At 53.3% G+C, this 21974-nt stretch overlaps 1 protein-coding gene and 1 long non-coding RNA gene across 4 annotated transcripts in view; one reads left to right on the top strand and one right to left on the bottom strand.

Moving 5' to 3' along the window:
- RUNX3 (RUNX family transcription factor 3) overlaps positions 1–21974 on the bottom strand; it is a 65521-nt gene that overhangs the window by 7165 nt on the left and 36382 nt on the right. For 2 of the 3 annotated variants that reach the window (XM_033227767.1, XM_033227766.1), the window contains exons 4-6: positions 20742–20898; positions 12207–12311; positions 631–789 (exon numbers count right to left, since the gene is read on the bottom strand). In XM_033227767.1, the coding sequence (XP_033083658.1) occupies positions 631–789; positions 12207–12311; positions 20742–20898 (421 nt within the window). The remainder of the gene's footprint in view (positions 1–630; positions 790–12206; positions 12312–20741; positions 20899–21974) is intronic. The other variant, XM_033227769.1, reaches the window with a different exon arrangement.
- LOC117093105 lies at positions 18581–19671 on the top strand. The gene is made up of 3 exons (XR_004441034.1): positions 18581–18692; positions 18905–19041; positions 19222–19671. It is a non-coding gene; the product is annotated as an uncharacterized LOC117093105 (long non-coding RNA).

The raw sequence follows: 21974 nt of genomic DNA, 5'->3' as shown, positions 1-21974 counted from the left end.
GCAGTGGAGATGGAGACCCCCATCTGAGGTGTCTTCCCTTCCACCTCAGCTCCTCCTGTTTGGGAGGAGGCGCTGGGCAGGGTGGGAGACCTTTCCCAGGAATGCTATGTGCCTCTCTAGGTTGGAATGTCACTTAACAGTCTGCAAAGTTTATGTGAGTGCAGTAATGTCATTTGAATGCCATCCCAGCCCTGGGCAGAGGCATCCGCCACCAATCCACTTTCAGATGAAAAATCGGAGGCTGTGGGGCAGGGGTGGGGAAACTGTACATGGCAGTGTCGAGTTTGTCAGGGCTCCTTGGACAAGTCATGCCCCAATTTTAATAGGGGCACTATGTTAACCCCATTTCCCCAGGCACAGTGAACTCCTGGTATGCAGATTCCTGGGGCCAGGCACCGGGCATGTGTCAATAATGTCAGTAAGTGTTTGCTGAGTGAATGAATGATGGTTAGCACACAGCGAGCCCAGAGGAACTGTCTGCAGGTGCCAATAAGCACCAGCAGCTCCTCCACAAAACAAGGGGGTGCAGTGACTGATCTTCAGACAGGTTTTTGGTCTGGGGTAGATTGGACCACACCCAGGGCCTCCACCCCCACCTCGCCCCGCTGCAGCCCTCCCTCTGTGCCGTACCTTGGATTGGGGTCTGCGGCTGGCTGCTGAAGTGGCTTGTGGTGCTGAGTGAGCCTCGGGGGCTGGGCGTGCTCGGTGTCACCCGCATGCGCAGCCGTTCCAGGTCCCCAAAGCGGTCAGGGAACGGCTTGGTCTGGTCCTCCAGCTTCTGCCGGTGCCCTGCAGAGCACAAGGAGCCCATCAGCCGTTGCTTCCCAAGTCTCAGTGGAGACAGAAATGCCTCACTCTGCTGGGAAGTTCTTCCTGAGGTCTGACCTTAGCCCTCTGCTGGGAGAACCCTGAGGTCACCACCGGCCTCTTTCCAGAGGTTTTCAAAAGCCTTTCTGAACAGAAAATGGTTGTTATGTCCTGCCCCACCTATCTAAACCTCTACAACACGTGGTGATCTAAACCTCAACAACACACTGTGATCTAAACCTCTACAACACACTGTGATCTAAACCTCTACAACACCCGGTGATCTAAACCTCTACAACACACTGTGATCTAAACCTCAACAACACCCGGTGATCTAAACCTCTACAACACCCGGTGATCTAAACCTCAACAACACACTGTGATCTAAACCTCAACAACACACTGTGATCTAAACCTCTACAACACACTGTGATCTAAACCTCAACAACACCCAGTGATCTAAACCTCAACAACACCCGGTGATCTAAACCTCTACAACACCCGGTGATCTAAACCTCAACAACACACGGTGATCTAAACCTCTACAACACACTGTGATCTAAACCTCTACAACACACTGTGATCTAAACCTCTACAACACGCAGTGATCTAAACCTCTACAACACCCGGTGATCTAAACCTTAACAACACCCGGTGATCTAAACCTCAACAACACACTGTGATCTAAACCTCTACAACACGCGGTGATCTAAACCTCTACAACACCTGGTGATCTAAACCTCTACAACACACTGTTTAGCAGAGGAGGAAACTGAGGGCCAGGTACAGTGGCTCACGCCTATAATTCCAGCACTTCGGGAGACTGAGGTGGGAGGATCAGTTGAACCCAGGAGTTCGAGATCAGCCTGGGCAACTATTGAGACCCCTGTCTGTATAAAAATTAAAAAAAAAAAAAAATTTAGCCAGGTGGGGTGGCACAAGCCTGTAGTCCCAGCTACTGGGAAGACTGAGGCAGGAGGATCACTTGAGCCCAGGAGGTGGAGGCTGCAGTGAGCTGATTGTACCACTGCATTCCAGTCTGGGCAACAGAACGAGGACCCTAGATCTAAAAAAGGAAACTGAGGCAACAGACATGAGAAAGTGGCTCATGCCCCCAAGGGAAGCAGGGAGAGAACCCAGGAGCACTGCCCACCTCTGCCTCCCAGCATCCCAGCCTGCCTTGCACACTGTCTCCCGTGTCTACAAGAACAATGGGAGGTGGCCCCAGGATGGGACTGCAGGCTTTTCCAGCCCTAAGTCACTCAGGGATTCCCAGAACATGCCTTCTGTCTGGGCCTCTGGCAGAAAAAAACTCCACCAGGATGCTGGCCAGAGGTGTAGGGGGCTTGCGTGAGGGACTAGACGGCCATCTGTGCCTGGAAGCTGGGGTCAGGGGACGAGATGTCACACCTGGAGAAAACTGCCAGCATTTCCCACTCCCTATCTGGCAGAGCCCACGCAGGAAGAATCCCAGTCTCACATCCGAGGGCTCAGAGGTGCTGGGAGGGTCAGGGTGGCCAGGCCCCCACCCTCCTGCAGCCTGCTGAGGCCGAGGGACACTTCTGGAATGACGTCAAGCTTGCAGGGACCTCCCCCACCACACACACTTTTTTAATTACTAATTTTACATTTCACAAGCAACATATGAATATTTACAAACATAAAAGCATTACAGATAAGGCTGTTTCCACCCCTCTAAGCTCCTCTCCAGAGTCCCCACTGTGACCAGTTTCTTTCCAGACATTTTTCGTCTTCCAGGAACGGAAAACACAGAGTAAGTTTCTCATGGAACTCCCTTGAACGGTCTCAGCCTGGGTGTGTCATTCTGTAACTTGCTTTTTTAGTAGCACACCTTGGAGCTCAAACTCAGTATCTGCAAAATGGTGAGGATGACACTGCTATCCCTCCTTCCTGCTGGCCACTGGAGGCACAGTTCACTCCGCTGTCCCCTCCACTCACACTTCAGTTCTTCCCAAGCTTCCCCTTTAGTTCCCTTACACACAATGCTCCCCGGAACGTCCCTGTTCACACCCCCCCAAGTGGCTGCGGCTTCTCCAGGGCTGACCTGAGGAAAGGACTGCTCCCTTGGAGGACTGTGCACTCCAGGTTTCGGCTGATCAACCCTAACATGGTCACAACCATTCTGCCTCACATGACTTGGAGGGAGGCTGCCAGGCAGGCAGGGTGGCCAGGCCCTCTTTTACAAGTAAGAGAACTGCAACTGCAGAGAAGCGAGGAAGCTTGTCGGAGGTCACACATGGAGCAGAGGATGGGGTTTCCTGGACCTGGGACCCTTTAGAAAAGAAGGTGTGGGCTGGGCATGGTGGCTACGCCTGTAATCCCAGCACTTTGGGAAGCCGAGGTGGGCAGATCACCTGAGTGAGGTCAGGAGTTTGAAACCAGCCTGGCCAACATGGTGAAACCCCATCTCTACTAAAAAAAAGTACAAAAATTAGCTGGGCATGGTGGCGGGCACCTGTGATCCCGGCTACTTGGGAGGCTGAGGCAGGAGAATTGCTTGAACTCGGGAGGCAGAGGTTGCAGTGAGCCAAGATTGCACCACTGCACTCCAGCCTGGGTGACAGAGCAAGATTCCATCTCAAAAAAAAAAAAAAAGATGTGGAAGGGGCTAAGGGGGAACAGAAGGTTTGCCTAAGGCCTTGGGTCTAGAGTGATGTGTGCATTTTCTAGATTGGCAGAGGGAGAAGAGGCAAGATGTAGGTGGGAGGTAAAACAGAACTCACTGCGCTTTCTGGGGCCTGCACATGTGATTCCTGGGGACTCGAAAAGTGGGAAAAGACTGTCAACCACTGTAGGGCATGAGGGGACAGAGCCTGAGGCCTCGCGTAGGCCTGATTTCTGATTTTCAGAATGGGAATGCAATGGATTCTGGTACTTGTAGGCCCCCAAGCTCCCTACGCATCCCTGTTGGAAGCTTGAACTGGCATCTGGGAGCCTCAGAAAGAAAGCAGGGGGCCTGGGAGCCACAGGGGCTCAGCCAGTCCCACCAAGAACCAGGGAGCCCCACCTTCTCCTCCAATGAGGCCCCAGACCAGGAATCCATGGGCCACCTGGTGGCAGGAATAAGACCATTTGGTCTCTGGCCAGGCCCCCCACTGCTGCCTCCCGGGACCCTTGGCAACAAAGGGGAAAACATGGCCTGGGGGCGAGTTCAGCAGGGGGCGCTGGGGCTGCAAACTCAGATGCCCTTGGGAATGGGGCAAGTGGGATGGGTGGGGCCTGGGGCGGATGTGGAAGGGGTGCCTTGTGGAAGGCACCTGACTGCTACCCTGAGGAGGGCAGGCCCAGTACAGCCAGAGCTTCCAATTCCAGACCCAGTCCTCAGCCCTAACGGGCCTTGGAGGAAATGTTGTCCTTGCTCCTGAGGCCACTGGAAATGGCAGGGAGATGTGGATGAGATGAGGGACAAGTGAGCAGAAGAATCTTAACAGGCACGAAGCCTGCCATGTGGACGTGGGGACCACAGACTGATGCGACGACAGCCTGAGTGCAAAGGATCTGGGTGTCTTAGCCACAAGCTTGAAGGGAGCCAATAGGGCTGGTGCAAAACCTCAGGCCTTGTTACTTTCGTCACAGGAGAATAAAGTCCCCTGTTTCTGAGTCACACAGTGTACAAAGAGTGTTTACAGTTACTCCTGCGGCCTGGCGGAAGAGGGCGGGGTTCACAGCCAGCCTGGGTTCGAGGACGGGTCCTGCCACTTGTAGTCTGGTGGTCTCACTCAAGTCACACTCCCTTCTCCCACCCCGGGCTGCGGTGTCCCCATCACACTATCTTTGTGGGTTGAGGCGCTGGCCTAAGGTGTGGACACTTTCTAGCCACGTGGGTCACCACCATCATGACCATCGCTTTTATCTCTGCTCATGCCCGAAGGAAGCAGAACTATCATCCCCATGCTGGAGACTGGGGTGCGGAGGCCAGGATGCCAAAGTCATGTGAGGAACACAGAGCATGAGCAGCAAAGCAGGATTCATACCCGGGTCCCCTGACTCCAAGCCCAGGGCTCTTTTCCTGACATTTTCCCTTTTGTTCCCATTGTTCAGAAGGGGCCACTGAGGCTTCACCATGAGACCGACGCTGAGCGGCTGTTCCAGGACCCAGGCTGTGGGTCAGGTAATCTGACCCCAGAACCCATGCTCCCGCCATATGCTCCCTTGCCCTCCACAGGGCAGACTTCCCGGAGGAGGGGAGTCCAGCAGCACTTCGGAAATTGCTTCCTTGTTACTATGGAACGCTGGAGCCACTGCCAGGGAGGGGCAGAGGGGAGCCAAGGCAGCCCCACATGGCCAGGGCGCCAGAGAGTCTCAGAGCCACGGGGCTGGGGCCCTCACACTGGGAAGAGGACAGAAGTTCCTGTGCCTGAGGAAAGAAGATGGCCTTCAGAAAAAGCCTCTTTCATTCGGTTACCCAGAGTGAGAGCTGCGTGGGGAGCTCTGGCCCTAACCCACTCCGTCACTTGCGGCCCAGTCCTGGTACGCCTCAGTTTCCCATCTGTACAGTCTGCCCACTGAGGCCCCTTCCTTTTGAAAGTTGCTGATTTAAGGTAGCAAAGATCAGCCGGTGGTCAGAGGGGCTCCAGAAAGAAAAGAAGGCAGGGCTGCTGGCCCCAGGGCCCACCCACTACCACTTCTTCCTGCTGCTACTGTTCCTGGTATTTCTCGAATATTCTCTGCCCCCCAGTCTTCAGAGCCTCAGCTCAGGACAGCCTCTGCCAGCAATGCTTTACTGTCCTTTTAAGCCCAGTCCAGGAGCCCCTCCTCCAGGAAGTCCCCTTTCTCCCACAAGAGAGCTCCCATCGCACCTCTGCAGGCTAGGACTGCCCTTTAAAGCAGTGGCCAGCAGGAGTGGAAGTCATCAAAACGGCAGCAGATGCTCCCTGGGCGCTTCCTCCACGCCAGCGTCTAAGCTGCTGGCACGCACCCTCGTTTCGCCTTGCAACATCCTCTTAAGTAACGTCTGCCACCATCCTATCATGTGGGTGAAAAAACTGAGGCTCTGGACAGCCAGTGAGCTCAAGGTCATGCAGAAGACACAAGGCCACCTGCTCTCCCTAGAGACTGTGTTTTGACCATCAGGACTCCACAATAGGTGTTAGGGCCCCGTCCAGCCCCAGGGCCCAGAGCTGCCGTCTTCAGGCCCAGGAGAATAAGACTTGGGAGAGGAAGATGAGAAGGTCTCAGTGGACTCTACTGGGGCCCTTCCCTGCTCTGAAGCTCAGGGTTGAGAGTGCCATTTCCAATCAAAGCCTGCTCTAGCCCACCAAGTCCCTCTCTGCCTCTGGACTGCAGTTTCCACATCTGTAAAGTGGTTATCATACTGTCTAACCCCTGAGGGTGCCGATGAGCTGGAGGACAGGCCACACGTTTTTCAAAGCAGAGGATGGAGACAGCTGGGGAAAGCCCCGTGTTGGCCCTCAGGGCCTGTCCTGGCTGCTGTCAGCCTCCAGCTGCTGGGCTCAGATCAGACAGCAACTCCAGCATGGCCTGGATTAGTGCCTACGGCCCTCACTTACGGAGGGCAGATCCCAGCCTGCCCCTCCCAAGGACCCAGTGGCCCCAAGCTCATACCAGGCAGCTCTCACCCACCAGTGGTCACAGTCTTGGGCAAGCCACTCTTGCCCTCTGGGCCTCAGCTGTCTCATCTGCAAAATGCGGATCCTGTGGGTCAGGGAAGGTTTCAACAATTACACAGCCCACCAGGCCTTGGCCTTCGAGGAAGGTAAGGTGTTCTGGACTCCCATTCTGACTTGGCCATCTGCTCCTAGGCAAACAGCTCCTCTTTGACGCATCTGTGCCGTGGGGGTGACCAACCTCACAGGCATATGATAAAGGCTAAAGAGGGGGCAGGAATGCTGGCCCCAGCCAGGCTGGGGACTCACCAGGGTCACACAGTGTGGGAGCTAGAGGACCAGGGCTGGATTCTGGGGTTGGGGCTCCTTGACCACTGTCCCCAGGGAATCCTTCACCACCACCAGCCTGGCTAGCCTGGGGTCCCACCCCCACCAGGTGCCTCTGGGGAAACCAAGAGACCATCAGGGTTACCCCCTGCCTCCATGCAGCCCCAACACAAGCCCCCATGATAGGAGTGGCAGCCATTTCAGCAAGCATCCATGACGTGCCAGGCACTGTGCAAGGTGGGCCATGCATTTCGTCTCCAAGGGTCTCATCCTTCTGACAGGCTGTGACTATCACCCCCGTTTTACAGATGGAAAAGTGGAGGCTCACAGCCAAGGTCACATGGTGTGTGGCACCCCTGAGATTCAAACCTGGAAAGGTCACACACTCTATGGAGCTCGGCTGCTAATGTTATCGCTTCCCGAGACCTCCATGAGAGAAGAGCTGGGTCACCTGGCCATAAGGTCCGACAGGCAAGAGGCCAGCTCAGTGTTCAGCCTCTTGGGAGAAGCAGAGTCGGGCAGGGCCACAGGAACAGCATCGTCTGCTGGGGACAGTGTGGGCTCCAATGACCAGGCCCTTCACCCATCTGAAGCCACTCGGCAACCTTCTTGGCCGCCTGGTGCGGCTGTGACCCAGACACAGCAGCCACTGTCTGCCCAGCAGCAGGGTGGGGCGCCGGGCCCGAGGCCGGCTCTGCGGCCTGTCAGGAGATTTACACCCGACTCTTAACAGCCTCGCGGAATCGCAGGCGGGTGCCGGGCCTGGGGTGGTCTGCTGTGAATCGGCCCCCTGTGAGCAGATGAAAGCCGGGTCGGTGGCTGGGCAGGGAAACGGGCTGGCCGGGGGCCAGCGGGCAGGGAGGCCAGCGGTTCCCTCCCAGGGCTGCAAGTGGGGCTTCCAGCGGCCTGGGGTTGATTAGGAGAATCCGGGAGGTCTGTGGTTAACCCCTTCCCTCCTGCTGGGTAGACTCCCCTACCCTGCCCCTAGCCCAGCGGACACTCCTGGAGGTTGTGGGGGTCTTGGGAGCCAGGGACCTGGAGCAGTTGCCTCTCCTCAGCCCAGGAAGAAACTGCGGAAACTCTAAGGCCCTCAAAGGCCCAACTGTGGGCTTAGGGTCACTCCTCCTGCCCACGCCAAACCCTCGGCAGCCACACTCTGCTGGCTGCTCACCTCAGACCCCTGCTCAAAGGTCACCTCTTCAGGCGGCCTCCCTGCCCCACCCCTTGTCCCATCCCTTGCACCCTCCACTCCTTCTCCCAGCTTTGTTTTTCTTCATAGGACTTCGCACTACCCGAAATGACATTAATGAATCATTTGCTTATTCATCAACGATTTATGGAGCAGCTATGAATGCAGGAGCTCCTGCCTGCATTCCCGGGGTCTGGCTATACCAAGGCCTGGCAAACCAGAGAAAAGAACTCTGCCCTTGTAGAGCATAAACAATAGGGGGCTGGGCACAGTGGCTCATGCCTGTAATCCCAGCACTTTGGAAAGCTGAGGTGGGCGGATCACTTGAGGTCAGGGGTTCGAGACTAGCCTGGCTAACATGGTGAAACCCTGTCTCTATTAAAAATACAAAAATTAGCTGGGGGTGGTGGCGTGTGCCTGTAATCCCAGCTACTCGGGAGGCTGAGGCAAGAGAATCTCCTGAACCTGGGAGGTGGAGGTTGCTGTGAGCCGAGATCTTGCCACTGCACTCCAGCCTGGGCAACAGAGCAAGACTCCATCTCAAAAAACAAAACAAAACAAAACGGGAGCAATGAATAACAAATGAAACAAATTATCGAACTAGGTAGCACCTTAGAAGGGGTAGTGGTAAGTGCTCGGGGTGACCTTAAAGCCAGGAAGGAAAAGGGGAGAGGTGAGGAAGGCTGTGTGTGTGTGCCACTTGAAACAGGGGCGCTGCTGAGACGTGCAGAGGCTTTAGGGTGTGAAGGAGTGGGCCATGCATCTGGGGGTGTCTGGGGAGGAGTGTTCTAGGTAGAAAAAAGAGCAGTGCAAAGGCCCCCGGGGCAGGAGTGTCCCTGGCAAGTTCAAAGACCAGCCAGGAGGCCAGGGTGGCCAGAGCAGGGTGTGGGAGAGAGGGCAGGGGGTAACGGGCACAGGCTAGGTGGGAGTGAGGTCCGTTCCCCCACCGTGGTCCATGCCAGACTTGCCAGGTGTCGCAGCCCCTCCTGCTGGGATCCTGGACACGGCTCAGCAACCTGATTCTTAACCAGCCCCCAGTGACTCTGAGGGACACCAGCATTGAGAACCTCAGAAACCAAGGCCACACAGGCAGGAAGCCACCAAGCCAGCCTTCAAACCCAGCTGGCCACCTGGCTGCAGGCCGGGCACGCTCTGCAGGGCACCAGAGGGGAACGACCTGGCCACAGAACCCACAGCCGGCCTCAGGGATCTACAGATTCCCAGTCCTTGGCTCCCAGAACCAGCCCCTACTCCCACTTCACCCCACAGCAGGCTCAGATTTCAGAGGGTCGGAGGTGGCAAAACAGGAAAAAAGCTGAGAAAGGAAGTCCAGGAGCACAAAAGGCCTGTAACAACCCACGAAGGTTGTGGGGCACTTCCTGGGGCCAGGCCATGGTCAACCCAGTCAACCTTCACAGCGACTCCCCTAAGCAGACACCAATACCATCCATTTGACAGCCGGGCACACTGAGGCGAAAAGGCCCTTCCAAGTGGCCCTCACTTCCCGGAGACCCCGGTCGGAGCCCCCAGGGTATGCTGACGGTCACTGTGGGCAAGAGGTTTTACGCCCTGGCCTCTATCCTCTCCTGGAGCTGCCCAGGAGAGCAGTTAATGGGGACTTTGCACAGGGCCTGGCACAAGGGAGGAGGTTGCTCAGTGACCAGGAGCCACCGAGCTGGTCCCTTCACTCTTATAGATGGGGACACTGAGGACCAGAAAGGCCAAGGATTTGTCCAAGGTCAAAGACAAAGCAGTGGGGCTGCAACCCAGGGTATCGGGGGGACCTGATATCAAGGCCAGGATATGCCAGGGACTGGAGTAGGCAGGTCCTAAGGATGGGAGACCTAGTAGACTGCCCCCCGCACCCCATCTCTGCTCTGTTCTGTAAATAAAACCACTGATCCAGCCCCTGCCGGGGCCCAGAGAGGGAGGCCACCTGTCTCAGGTGGTGCAGCAAGCCTGGCCTCTGATGCCGCGGGTCTCCAGACCCAGCCTCTGTCCCTCCCTCTTGTTGCCTGGTCCTGAGTCACCCCTCTACCTCCCAGCTCACCCCAGAAAAGGCCATCTCAGGTCTGGGAGACCCAGGCAAGGAAAAGGAGGCAGGGGATTCCGCTGGAATCTCCCACAGGCAGGGCTAAGTCTCCAGGCTCATCCAGGAGCCCCAGCAGGGCAGAGTGGGCGGCTCTGGGGTGGGCTGAGCTGAGCATGGAGGGCTCTCAGAGGTGCCAACCTTGCTCGGTCCCTTGGGATCTTCCCACCAAGCGTCAAGACCCCGTCCCGAGCGTCTACCAACTGGGTGCTCCCCTCTTTCTGGAGTGGCTCCTGAGTGCTGCATCCCCACCCTGAGCCCAGCTGTGGCTCCTGTCCAAGCTGACCCTGCCCCTGGAGACGTAGGGCAGGGCTGCCACCTCCTTCAACGGAGACTTGATGCCTCCAGCTCTATTACCAAGGCAGCCACCCAGCTGCTGCCCATGAGCGAGCTCACCGTTGACTAATGGTGGTGGTAGGAGTGCAGGAAGGGGGCTGGGTACCGAAGACAACAGAACGCTGCCGACCCAGTGACTCATGGGACCCCTCTGTGCTATGGCCATGTGCTGTCTACTCGTCGCCCCTGATCTCCAGGCCCGCAGGGTGGGTGGCATCATTACACTTCATGGAGGAGGGAGCTGAGGCCCAGAGAGGTCAGCGACTTGCCCTAGGTCACACTGCAGATAACAGCCCTGGCTAAAGTGACGGATTACCTGCCAACCCCCACCGCTAAGAGATTTCTATAGATTTAGCCATTGTTTCCTCGCAATAGCATCATGAGGTAGTTGCTTGTGTGAATCTCATTTTTCAGTTCAGGAAACTGAGGCATGGAGATGACTAGCCCAAGGTCCCACAGCCAGGAAGGCTGGCTTGCAACCTGCCCTCTGCACTATGGTGGTCTACGGCTCATGAGGGCTTCCCAGCCATCACTACCTTGAGACTCTGGGAGTCACTGATCCAGTTCTCAGATGACAAAACTGAGGCCACAAAGAAGACATGACTTGCCTAGGGTCATGAAGCCCAAAGCCAAGAGCACGGGCTGTTCCATGTCTGATCTCTGCAGGAAGGAACCGGCAGGAGTGTGGTCAGAGCAAGTGCTGGCTGGGAGCTGACCGTGCAGGCCTGAAGATGTGTGCAGAGGCTCAGGGCTGGCAGAGGTGACCCTGAGAGCCCTGGAGAGAGACTCTTCCAGGTCTGCTGGGCTCAGCTCCAAGCCTTTCCCAAGTGGCCAGATGCTGGGATGGGCCCAGGAATTGGAAGATGGGGTGCCAGGCCCAGCTGACTCCCAAGAAGGGAGGGGTCAGCCCAGGGCTAGGCCTCCTGCCCCAGGCCTGCTCAGCCTAGAATCTTGCATCTGGGAAGACTGAAGCCTGGGGTGCTTTCCTGCCCCTTGCACAGCATTAGGTCCTATTCAGGTACCCAACTCCCTCAGGCCTGGATTCTCTCCTCACTAGAACTTGGGTGACCCCTCTGGCTCTGCTGTCCCGAAGATCCCATTCAATAGTGACTTCTAAACTGCAAAGGGTCACATTTCTGAGAAAGAGAGGGGCAGGCCAACCCTCAGTGCACCAAGCTGAAAAATGCCTCGGGGAGGTGGGATGGAGCTCAGGAAGCTGGCTGCCTCTGTTTCATTCATTCACTCATTCATTCTGCGGACACAGAGCCTCGGCCTACCCTCCCACTTCCCCAGCCTTAATCTGACCTTCAGCAAGCAGAGAGAATTAAACACAAACTTGCTTTGATGGACCAGAACTCCCTGCTCGTAGGGTCCAGGTGCCAGGGCTCTGGGTGACCTGAGCGAGTCACACACTAAGATTCAAAGACCCAGTTTCCAAGGAAGACACCTGGCCTCACATCCAGGCCAGCCCTTGATTTTTGATCACTCCTGCCCTCCACCCATCCCTCAGCCACCGGCAGAGAAGCTGGGGGCACAGTAAGGCAAGCCTGGCCCAACCTCCATCCAGAAACACACAAGCACCCCACAGATGCCACATCTGAAAGCTTTCTCCATCCTTTTCCTTTCCTTGACTCCCTGAGCAGTCTCCATGGACAGTCATCTCCACTCCCAGCCTCCTCGCTGGCCTCCCACAGTCTCATGCTAAGCCCAGAGGGTTTAGGGGTTTGCTGGCAGGCACGCAGTGTGTGGGCGCACAGAGCCAAGAACTGCAGACCCCAGGAGGGGTCCATCTGTCCGACCTAGCTGCTGTCCTTCCCGCACTGGACCCTCCTCCCCCATGCAGGGGCTCAGGGGGCTCGGTGGCACTTACGTCTGGGCTCCCGGGGTCCGTCCACGGTCACCTTGATGGCTCGGTGGTAGGTGGCCACTTGGGTGGGGTTGGTGAACACAGTGATGGTCAGGGTGAAACTCTTCCCTGGGGAGAGTGGGGGACAGAGGCAGGCAGTTGGCACCTGGAGCTTCCACAATACCCTGCTCTCCCACCTGTACCTACCCTGGAAGGCCCTAACTTTCAAGAAGGGGCACTCTGTCCTCTTTCAACCTGGGCAAAAGATAGGGCTCTGGGTGAAGCTCAAGCTGCTGGGCTTGGCATTCAAGGCCCGGGGGTCTGACGCCAACTTTGTCACCTCCCTACCCCATGCCGTGGCCACCCTGGCTGACGTTCCCCGCTTCTTGGCCTTTCTGCTGTCTCTTCTATTCAGAAACCCACATGATTTTACGGCAGGGAGCAGGATGGGTATAGTCTATTTTCTGAAAGTAATTGGTGATCTTTGTAGAAAAATTCAAGAACATAGAAAATACAAACAAAGAAGAAAAGATCCTCCCATGGTTCCACTAGCTGGAGACAGACACCGTTACCATTCGGCGTTTTCCCTTCCAGCTCTTTTTGTATGGGTTTGTATATTTACACAGTTGCAGTGCTACTAAAATACAGATTTTCATACTGCTTTTTTTTTCATTTAACATCACATCAGAAGTACTTTCCCACGTCATTAAACCTCCATAAACTTCATTTTTAATGGCTGCAAAATATTTCAACTCAAGGAAGCCTCATCTTTTATTTATCTACCTCCTTACTCTCGGGTGTTTACATCGTTGCTAATTTCTTATTGATGTGTGCAGCTGGAGCTGAAAAAGGACTGATTTGGGAGCTGCAGACATTTCTTCTGTAGACACAACTGTTATTTCCAGAATGTTGTTCTATTTTTAGATAGACATTTGGCTCCAAAGTCTCCATTCAAAATTCCTGAGAGGGGAAAAAACTTTTAAAATACTGTGTTTTTTTTTTTTTTTTTTTTTTTACCATTTAAAATAAAATGAAAGTGACTTTCTGTTTATAAAAATCTTTGTCTGCATCTCTGCTTATTTCCTTAGAATAGATTCCAAGAAGTGGTGAGTGATTTCACGGCAGCAGAGGGTTGGGACATATTACGGGCCCTGATCCCTCTTGGAGTGAGATGACTCTCCGGAGAGATTTAGTCGTCACCCTCGCGTGTGAGGCTGCGTCACACCCCAGGGACGTGTCTATCAAGATGGAAGATCTTTTACGTGCTCTTGATTTTGTTTGGCTTTTTTTCTACTCCTAGTGAGACTGAAACTTTTTATATGATTATTATCCATCATAATCCAACACGTATTATTGCTTCATGTTCTTTTAGTTTCCTGTGAAGGTTTTAGTGCCTTTTAAAAATTGCTATATATTAAGCTTATTAATACTTTCCATGCTATATTTGTGGCCATCAGTTTCCCGGGGGCACCGGCCTGCACAGTTTGCCTTTGCACGCCGGGCGGTTTTTCATTTTCACTTCTATTTCTTGTTCTTCTGTCGTCTTATGTTTAGACAGGCTTCTCTGTGTAGAAAGCAGTTTATGAAGATTTACTTTCAACAGTCTTCTCTCTACTTTCTACAGTGAATTCTCTGATGTGTCTGGGAGCTTAGGGGTCTGGGTAAAAGTCCTCCTCTCACCCTATTCTCTATTATGATCCACAGCCTTATGCTCTGTGAGATTGGTGGCAGGGAGTGGGGGAGATTTGCAGATCCCCCAAGCCAGATTTATCCCCCTATCCCTGCCTCTGGATCCCATGTACAGGTCTGGGAACTCCCTGTGGGTAGGGGCCAATGGTCTCACACTCTCACCTGTACCCCAGGGCTGGCACTGGATGGTCACCGAGGGAGGCTGCCCAAGCGCATCCCTCTGGTGTCCCCCTGACAAGCCTCCAAGGTAAGCAGGTAGGTTTCAACATCCCCATGTTGCAGGTGGGAGATGAAGCTCAGGGTGGAGACCAGAATCTCACAGTTCTCTTTGCACGGCCGGGTACTTGTTGGTCAACTGATCAAGTGAAAAGTCTAGACCCAGAGGCAGGAGAATCCAGAACAAAATTAAACCAGCCAGGTTGCCAGGAGCCATGCCACAGGACTCAAGGCCCTCTGAGACACCAGGGGGAATTTAAAGCTCAAGACCCACTGAGGTGTGACTCTAACTGGGAAACGAGGCGCTTCTCTGGAAGCCTTTTCCTAAGCCAGCCGGCTGAGGCAGGGATAGAAATTCTGACTGCACTTGCCCCCGGAGCCCCAGGTCAGAACAGACCTGGTCTCCCACTCCCAGGTCACAGGGCCACTTTGCATGATTTCTGGAAGCAGAAAGTGCAGATGGTCTAGGGAAGTGCCAGGCAGACGCCTCGGGCTCCCTGCCCGACCACCCCCTACTGCCTTTCCTCACTCTGGGGTCTTTTCTTTCCTGGACCCCTTCCTCCTCTAACCAGCCCAGCACTCTCCTGGGGTCCCTGAGCCTCTGACCCTGCCAGCATTGTCCAGCACCTTCTTGGTTATGATGGGGAGTTTAGGCAGACAGCCCAGAGCCCTAGGGGCCAGACTCCAGACTCAGAGGACTAATGGGCTCCAGTTCCCTGTCACAGGGCCTTGGGCCCACAGCAGCATTTGAAAGTTTACTAAAATGCTCCTTCAGGTCACCCACCTTCTCAGTCAGGCCTTCCCTGGTCACTTTATCTACTTTATCTAAAGTAGGCATTTTTAATTTTAATTTATTTTTTTTGAGACAAGGTCTTGCTATGTCACCCAGGTTGGAGTACAGTGGCATGATCATAGCTCACTGCAGCCTGGACCTCCCCGGCTCGTGATCCTCCTATCTCAGCCTCCTGAGTAGCCGGGACAACAGGTGAGCACCGCCACGCCTGGCTAATTTTTTTTTTTTTTCCTTCCTCCTTCCTTCCTTCCTTCCTTCCTTCCTTCCTTCCTTCCTCCCTCCCTCCCTCCCTCCCTCCTTCCTCCTTTCTTTCTTTTTCTTTTTTTTTCAAGCTTTTACTATGTGCCCAGGCTGGTCTTGAACCCTCCCTCCCTCCCTCCCCCCTCCTTTCTTTCTTTTTCTTTTTTCTTTTTTTTTCAAGCTTTTACTATGTGCCCAGGCTGGTCTTGAACTCCTGGGCTCAAGTGATCCTCCCGCCTTGGCCTCCTAAAGCGTTGGGATTACAGGTGTAAGTCACTACGCCTAGAAGGCGTTTTTAACTTGGCTCCGTAGAATTGAACGAGCCTGAGAACTGGGATAGGAAAAAATTACAACTGTATTGTCCCTAACCTCTAACTGAAATTTAGCATCACTCTCAAGCATGAGCGTAGGCAACAAACCACAGAGGTATTATCAGCTGTACCTGTGACCTTGTCACCAACAGACGTCACAGATACTTACATATCACATTACAGTTGCTGCAGATTTCTCTAAATATCTTTTATGCTCGTCACAACTTCAAAACCATGGTCATCATTACACCCAATGCTAGATCTTATTTAATACACTGAACAAAACAGTACATTTACCACAATTTTTAAAGTATTTTGCTATGTTTTAATAGAATTGGTTTCCATTGTAATACTGTGCATTTAATTTTATACCTTAAAAAAATTATTCTGAGAAAGGTGTGTGGGCTTCACCAGATATCAGAGGGGCCCATAGAAAAACAAAAACAAAAACAAAAACAAAAACAAAAAAGGGCTAAGCAGCTCAACCTGAAGTACCACAGGCCCTCCTACTCCCTTTCTCTATTCCCTGCACCTGCTGGAATTTTCTCATGATGTGTATGCTTTTAATAATCCATCTACTCATTTTGTCTCCTTCTACTAGATTATAAGCTCCCCAGGGGCCCAAGTTTCTGTCTTTTTCATGCGGTGTCTCCAGCCCCTAGGACGGCATCTAGCACATAGTAGGTGCTCAACAACATTTGTTAAATAAATTAAGGGCAGAGATAATGGCTCCCATTTTGCAGATGAGGAAACTGAGGCTCAGAGAGGAGCAGTGAGTTGAGCAGGTCACACAGTATCCAGGCAGGACTCAGAAAAGTCAGAATGTGCCGGAGCGTGCCCCTCCACACAGGTACTAAGGTCCTGCTCCTGAGAAGTGAGAAGCCCCCACTCCCACCAGGTAGCAAACCACATGCCACCCCTGAGGTCACCAGCACTCCTCGGCCACTTCCACCAGCTTCTGAACCTGTCACCATCTCCGCCCAAGTACAAAGGAGAGGAGTGTGGGGCCCAAGAGGAGGAGTGAGAGGGAGGGGCAGGCGTCGGGACCTCAGGAGACAGGGAGCCCGGGGAGCAGGGGTGGGAGAAAGCTGTCGCCCTGAGTGCCCCTCAGCTCCCCTGGCCCTGCCCAGCTCTCTCTCTGCCCGGCAGCGGCAAACCCATCCATCCCTCTCTCTCAGCGTCTAGATACAACTCCATGCAGGAGCCCTGGGCAAACCTGCAATCTGTCAGGAGCCCAGGAAGTGTAAACCCAGGCTCTCCGAGGGCTGGCCCTGGTTGCAGGGGAGATGCCTCAGTCTCGGAAACGGGTTTCCTTTAGGGCTCCAAAAACTCCTCCAGGACCCATCATGAACCAGCCAGGGTGGCAGCGTGGCCTCAGGCAAGTCCTTGAGCCTCTCTGCCTGGTTCCTATGTGTAGAAGGTCCCCGCCCTACCCACAGGAGCTGCATGGGTGGGGGAGGGGACAGGTCTGTCTCAGGGGACCTCGGGGTTTTCTCAACTTCAGCCAAGAAGCCATCCATCTCTCCCCCAACCAGTGGTTTCCCTCAGCCTGCACCAGCACACTGCACCCCCAATCTCTGTGGACATACGGTTGCTTTTTAACTTGTTGATCACAGCTCAGGAGACCATGTGCTTTTCATTTTCACCTAGGCCCGTGGCCGCCTGCTAGAGGGGCATTTTTGGGATTCGCAGTGGCGTGTGGTCACCACAGTGCTGGGGTGGCACTGGCAGCGTTAGGGGTGGGGTGTGTGTATGTGGTGGGGTACGCCAGCACCCAGCACTGCCCAGGGTGGTGAAGATTCATTCTTCCTGGGAGGGAAAAACTTGCTTATAAAAGTCCTCTGGCTGGGAGCGGTGGCTCATGCCTGTAATCCCAACACTTTGAGAGGCTGAGGCGGGAGGATCGCTTGAGTCCAGGAGTTCAAGACCAGCCTGAGCAACACAGTGAAGAACACCCCCATCTCTACAAAAAATAATTTTAAAAAATCAGGTGAGCGTGGTGGCACATGCCTATAGTCCCAGCTATTCAGTAGGGGGGACTGCTTGAGACCAGGAGGTTGAGGCTGCAGTGATCGCACCACTGCACCCCAGCCTGGGTGACAGAGCGAGACCTTGTCCCAAAAAAAAGTAAAAGAAAAAAATTCTCTGAGTCATGAACCTAACTCATGACATAAAATAAGGGATTTTTTTTTGTACTTTTAATATCTACTGAATTTTCCAGAAGGAAAGACAGTTCTTTTTTCTTTTTCTTTTTAAATTTTGTTCAGCGCTTTGCCAAGAGTTGTTGACAACTTCAGAAAGTCATGGTATTGGCAGCAAGGCCAGGTTCAGATTGAGTTCTGCCACCCTGCCTGTTCCCTCTGCTGTGGGCTTCTGCGTAGAGGGCATTCGTACACCTCATGGAGTCCTCTGGCCTTAACATTTACTTATTCAAGTCAGAGTTTTATTATAAATTACTTTTCCTTTTCTTCTCCATCATAGCTATGGAATAACGTAGTTTGCAACTGCATGTAAATAGGGAGGTTACATTATTTACACATTTCAATGTAGAATAGTAAGGTTTGATACAAAATATATATTGTAAGATAGGCTCCTTGCGTCTGGCAGGACAGGGACCTCGGCCCTAATCACTGCAGGAGACAGCAATGACCTGGTTTTCTTCCCTTCCTTTTCTTGGTTCACACCTTCAGCCCTATCGTAAGAGCTCTGTGGTGTTACTGGGTGCATGTCTTTCACGGAAAGCCATCTTCCTGGAATTCAGACAGAATGTAGAACTTGTTTCTGAGGAAACAAGCAGAGGTTTCCATCAGACTTCTCAGTTCTGGCAGAATTCAGAGAGCCAGGCAAGGGTTCTGGGTCCCAATCCCAGACCTTAAGTCCCAAAGTGTCCCATCTCCTAAAGTCGCCCAGATTGTCACTGTCAACCACTGACTGTTCTCTCAGGTGGGAATTTCCCAGTTGGCAGGATGGGCACTGCAGATGTGTGTCTGCATGCCAGCGGACCCGGCACCCTCCTTCCTCCCTGCCAACCGCCTCCACCTCTCCCACTCAGCAGTTCACACCTTCTGGGTTTCCCCCACCCCCGCCCAAACCACACAGTAATCAGAGAATCAGTGGCTGTCACCGCTCAAAGGGACCTCAAAGTCCTCCTCCAGTCCCAAGCATTTGAAGTAACAAAATCTCTAACATGTATCCAGCTCTCAGTATGCGCCAGCTGATACACCTGTATCAATTTCTCTAACCTTCCCAAAATCTCATGAGGTAGGTACGATTATCATCCCCATCTCACAGCTGAGGAAACTGAGGCACAGAGTGGTTAAGTCATTTGCCCAACGTCATCCAGCAAGTCATTAGCAGAGCTGGGACTCAAATACAGGGTGCCTGATACTAGAATGCAGGCTCTCAAAGACCTCGAGCCTCTGAAGGCTGAACGCCTTAGCCGCAGTTCCTCAGATATCGGAACTCCTCCTCAGATCACTTCCTGCCTCCCAGGACCACTGAGATTGGTTATGGACCACTGAGAGGAGATGGATGAGAGAATGGTTTATACACTCAGCCTCTGGCATCTCCCAGAGCCACAATCCCAGCCTCAGCCATTCCTGCTACAAGGGTAAGCTCCCAACCAACGCTTTAGAAACCCGTTTCCCTCCCTGCAGGCCTGGGGAGGGGGGCTCAAAGTCTGTGGGTATGAAAACCACTAAAAAAAAATCATTCTCAGTGTGCAGAACAGCCAGACAAGATCTCGGTAACTCAGAAAATCGTTGTCTCTTCTCTTTATCTCACCTCCCAGGAGAGGGAGTGGGAAGGGAGAATCAAGTTCCTGACGCCTTGCTGGGCTGCCCGATCGACAGCACTTCTGCCTGCCTCGCAACAGGCAGCAGCTATAGTGCCCCTGACACACACCTGGGCTAGCAGACCTGGCCACTGCCCCGCAGTCAACAGAGCCGTCAGCCTTGTCTGCCACCGACCAGGGACCAGTGACTCTCCTCTCAGGGCTGGGATTAAATTGCAAAGGGTTTGAGAGATTGTGGATGACAAAAGGGACTTGGAGACTAATTAGGAGCAGCAATGAAAGCTTAATTCATAAAAGGAAACATTTTCCATCCATCAACCTGCAACCAGTTAAGGGCACCGTTTGAAAGAAATCTGTGCGTGGGGAAGGGAGCCAACAGGAACAGGAAATGTTTGAAAGAATGTAAACTATTTCAGTTTCATAAAAAGTAACAAGTAAACAGTTATTACATGCAAATAATGTCCTGGTTTTAATTAATGCTGAAAAGTCAAAATATGGTTGACATTTGTATGTATACATTCAATGGCTGGAAAGGAAAAAATGGTGCCCAGCTGCCTATTTCAGAGCAGGACTAGCAGCTCAGAAGGAACTAGAACCTTGAGAAGGTCCTGTTTATTGGTGATGAAAAGCACGGTTCTGCTTCAGCCTGCGTGGAGTTGGGGAGCAGAGGGAACCCAGCTTACTTCGTAACAAAGCTGGAGGAGGGCCTGGTGCTTGGGAAGGGCGACTCCCACTTCTCCTGGTCTTAAAGGGCCAGTGGACCCTCAGGCCTCCATTCCACAGAGGCAGGGTTTCTAGAACTTTCCCACCCAGGAGTTAAGTGATGATGGGTTTCAGGTCCCAGAAGCCTCCCATTCAACAGCCCCCCACCCCTGTCCCGCCTTCCTTCTACTGCCCAAGGTCGGTCAGACAGGCAGGGTGGCACACCAGCCTTGACTCTGGGGCAGGAGATGGCAGCCTTCGAGCTGTGCTTTCCAACATTTAGCTGCATTAGCTTCCATTCCAGACCACCTAGGGCTCAAAGGGGCTGGGAAGCTGGGTCTGGGAGACCACAGCTGGAGAGACAGAGCCTGAGGTGTGGGGGAGATTCTGCCCCATATGGAGAGGGTGGCTGGGGTGCTTGGGCCCCACAGACCAGGCACTTGCCCTGCAACCGCCTTGCTGAAAGACCTATAAGCTCCCTTTTTGAGCCTGCTAATCCACCATTTCGTGCCAGCAATTTTTGTGAGACCAGGTGTGCTTAACCAGAGGTTAAGGGGGGTGGCATGAACGGTTTCAGGAGTTGGTAAACCCTAGAAACTGGGAGAAAACTGTGTCTTTTTCTGGCGAGAGACCATAACTTTCCTCACCCCCTCAAAGCGATCTGTAACGTCCTACAGGATTACAAATTGCTGTTTTTAGACAGAGCTGCGTCTAGAGACCTGTTTTTCGGGATTCTAAGGCCCCTCTTTCAACCTCCTTCCCTGCTGCCCCTGCCATTGCCAATGCTGAACTGGCGAGGCCTCCCTTCCACTTACCTCGCCCACTGCGGCCCACAAAGCGAAGGTCGTTGAACCTGGCCACCTGGTTCTTCATGACGGCCGAGGCATTGCGCAGCTCAGCAGAGTAGTTCTCATCATTGCCTGCCATCACGGTCACCACCGTGCCATCTGGCACGTCCCCCAGTGCCACCACCTGAAGACATGGGGCAGGGGGGATGCAGGGGGACAGCTTAGAAAGGAAGAGGGAGGCCAGGGAAAGGAGGGGAGGGGCTGGGCTGGGCAGCTCCCCTAGGTCCCAGGCGCACTGCGTATTTCTCCAATGCAGGGTGGAGAAGAGGCTTAAAAACAATAAAGACCTTCCCTCAAATATCACGAAAACAAGAAGATGGAATCTCGGACTTCTACACCAAAATCCTAGATCAACTGCTGACATAAACTGTGTCCCAAGAAATCATCCTTTCAGTGAAATCTCGGCCAGAGAGCTGTGAAATCAGCCCAGTCACTATGATGTGGGGTGCAGTTCCTCTGTTGTCTTCAGCTGCAGCGAAAGAGGAATCAACATGCTCCTAGCAACGAAGTCTCCAAGCGAAAAAGACTATCAACAATAATAACAACAGGGCTGCTACCCCCACTCAATTTATGCAAGAGCTGTTTAGGGCATGAAATTTGGCCCTGAAATGTGGACGAGGACCGGTTTATTGGCCTCTGCAGAGCCTAAATTCGTTATGCAGATAAAATGCAGAATGCAAAACTCACTGGTGTTTTGAAAAAGGTCACCCAGAAAAGCCCTTTAAAGTGAGAGGGGGTCTTTTAATAATGGAAGGATGCACCTGCTGGGAACTGCAGGATGGGGGTGGCGATGTCCCCCTAAACACCATCTCCCCCAAGTCCCCCACCCCCAGGAGCACGGAGAGGCAGATGCCTTTTGAAAAACAATCAGACTTTAAACACAGTCACAACCATTTAAACGTGGCCGCCGCGTGCAGGGACTGGGGATCCATATGGTAAAAATTTCAAGGAGAAAATGTTTGGGATCTGATTAAAAAGGCCAGATTTCCTGTCAACATCCTGTCTTCTTTTAATTTCAAAGACTCCTTTTAAGCTCCAAGTGACAGTAAAACCTCCGATCTGACGATCTGACGATTAAAGTCACACGGGCCTCCCCCCCTCCCGGGGAGATTTCCCCCACTGGTATTTTAAGATGTCACCCGAGAGACCTCAAAGAGCCACTCATCCTTTTTTTCCAATTTGGAGTCGTCTTAATGGGAG

The sequence above is a fragment of the Trachypithecus francoisi genome, unplaced genomic scaffold, assembly GCF_009764315.1.
Source record: "Trachypithecus francoisi isolate TF-2019V2 unplaced genomic scaffold, Tfra_2.0 Lachesis_group12, whole genome shotgun sequence".
NCBI classification, from domain to species: domain Eukaryota; kingdom Metazoa; phylum Chordata; class Mammalia; order Primates; family Cercopithecidae; genus Trachypithecus; species Trachypithecus francoisi.
The sequence above is the reverse complement of the archived record's forward strand: the minus strand, read 5'-3'. Positions and strand labels throughout refer to the sequence as shown.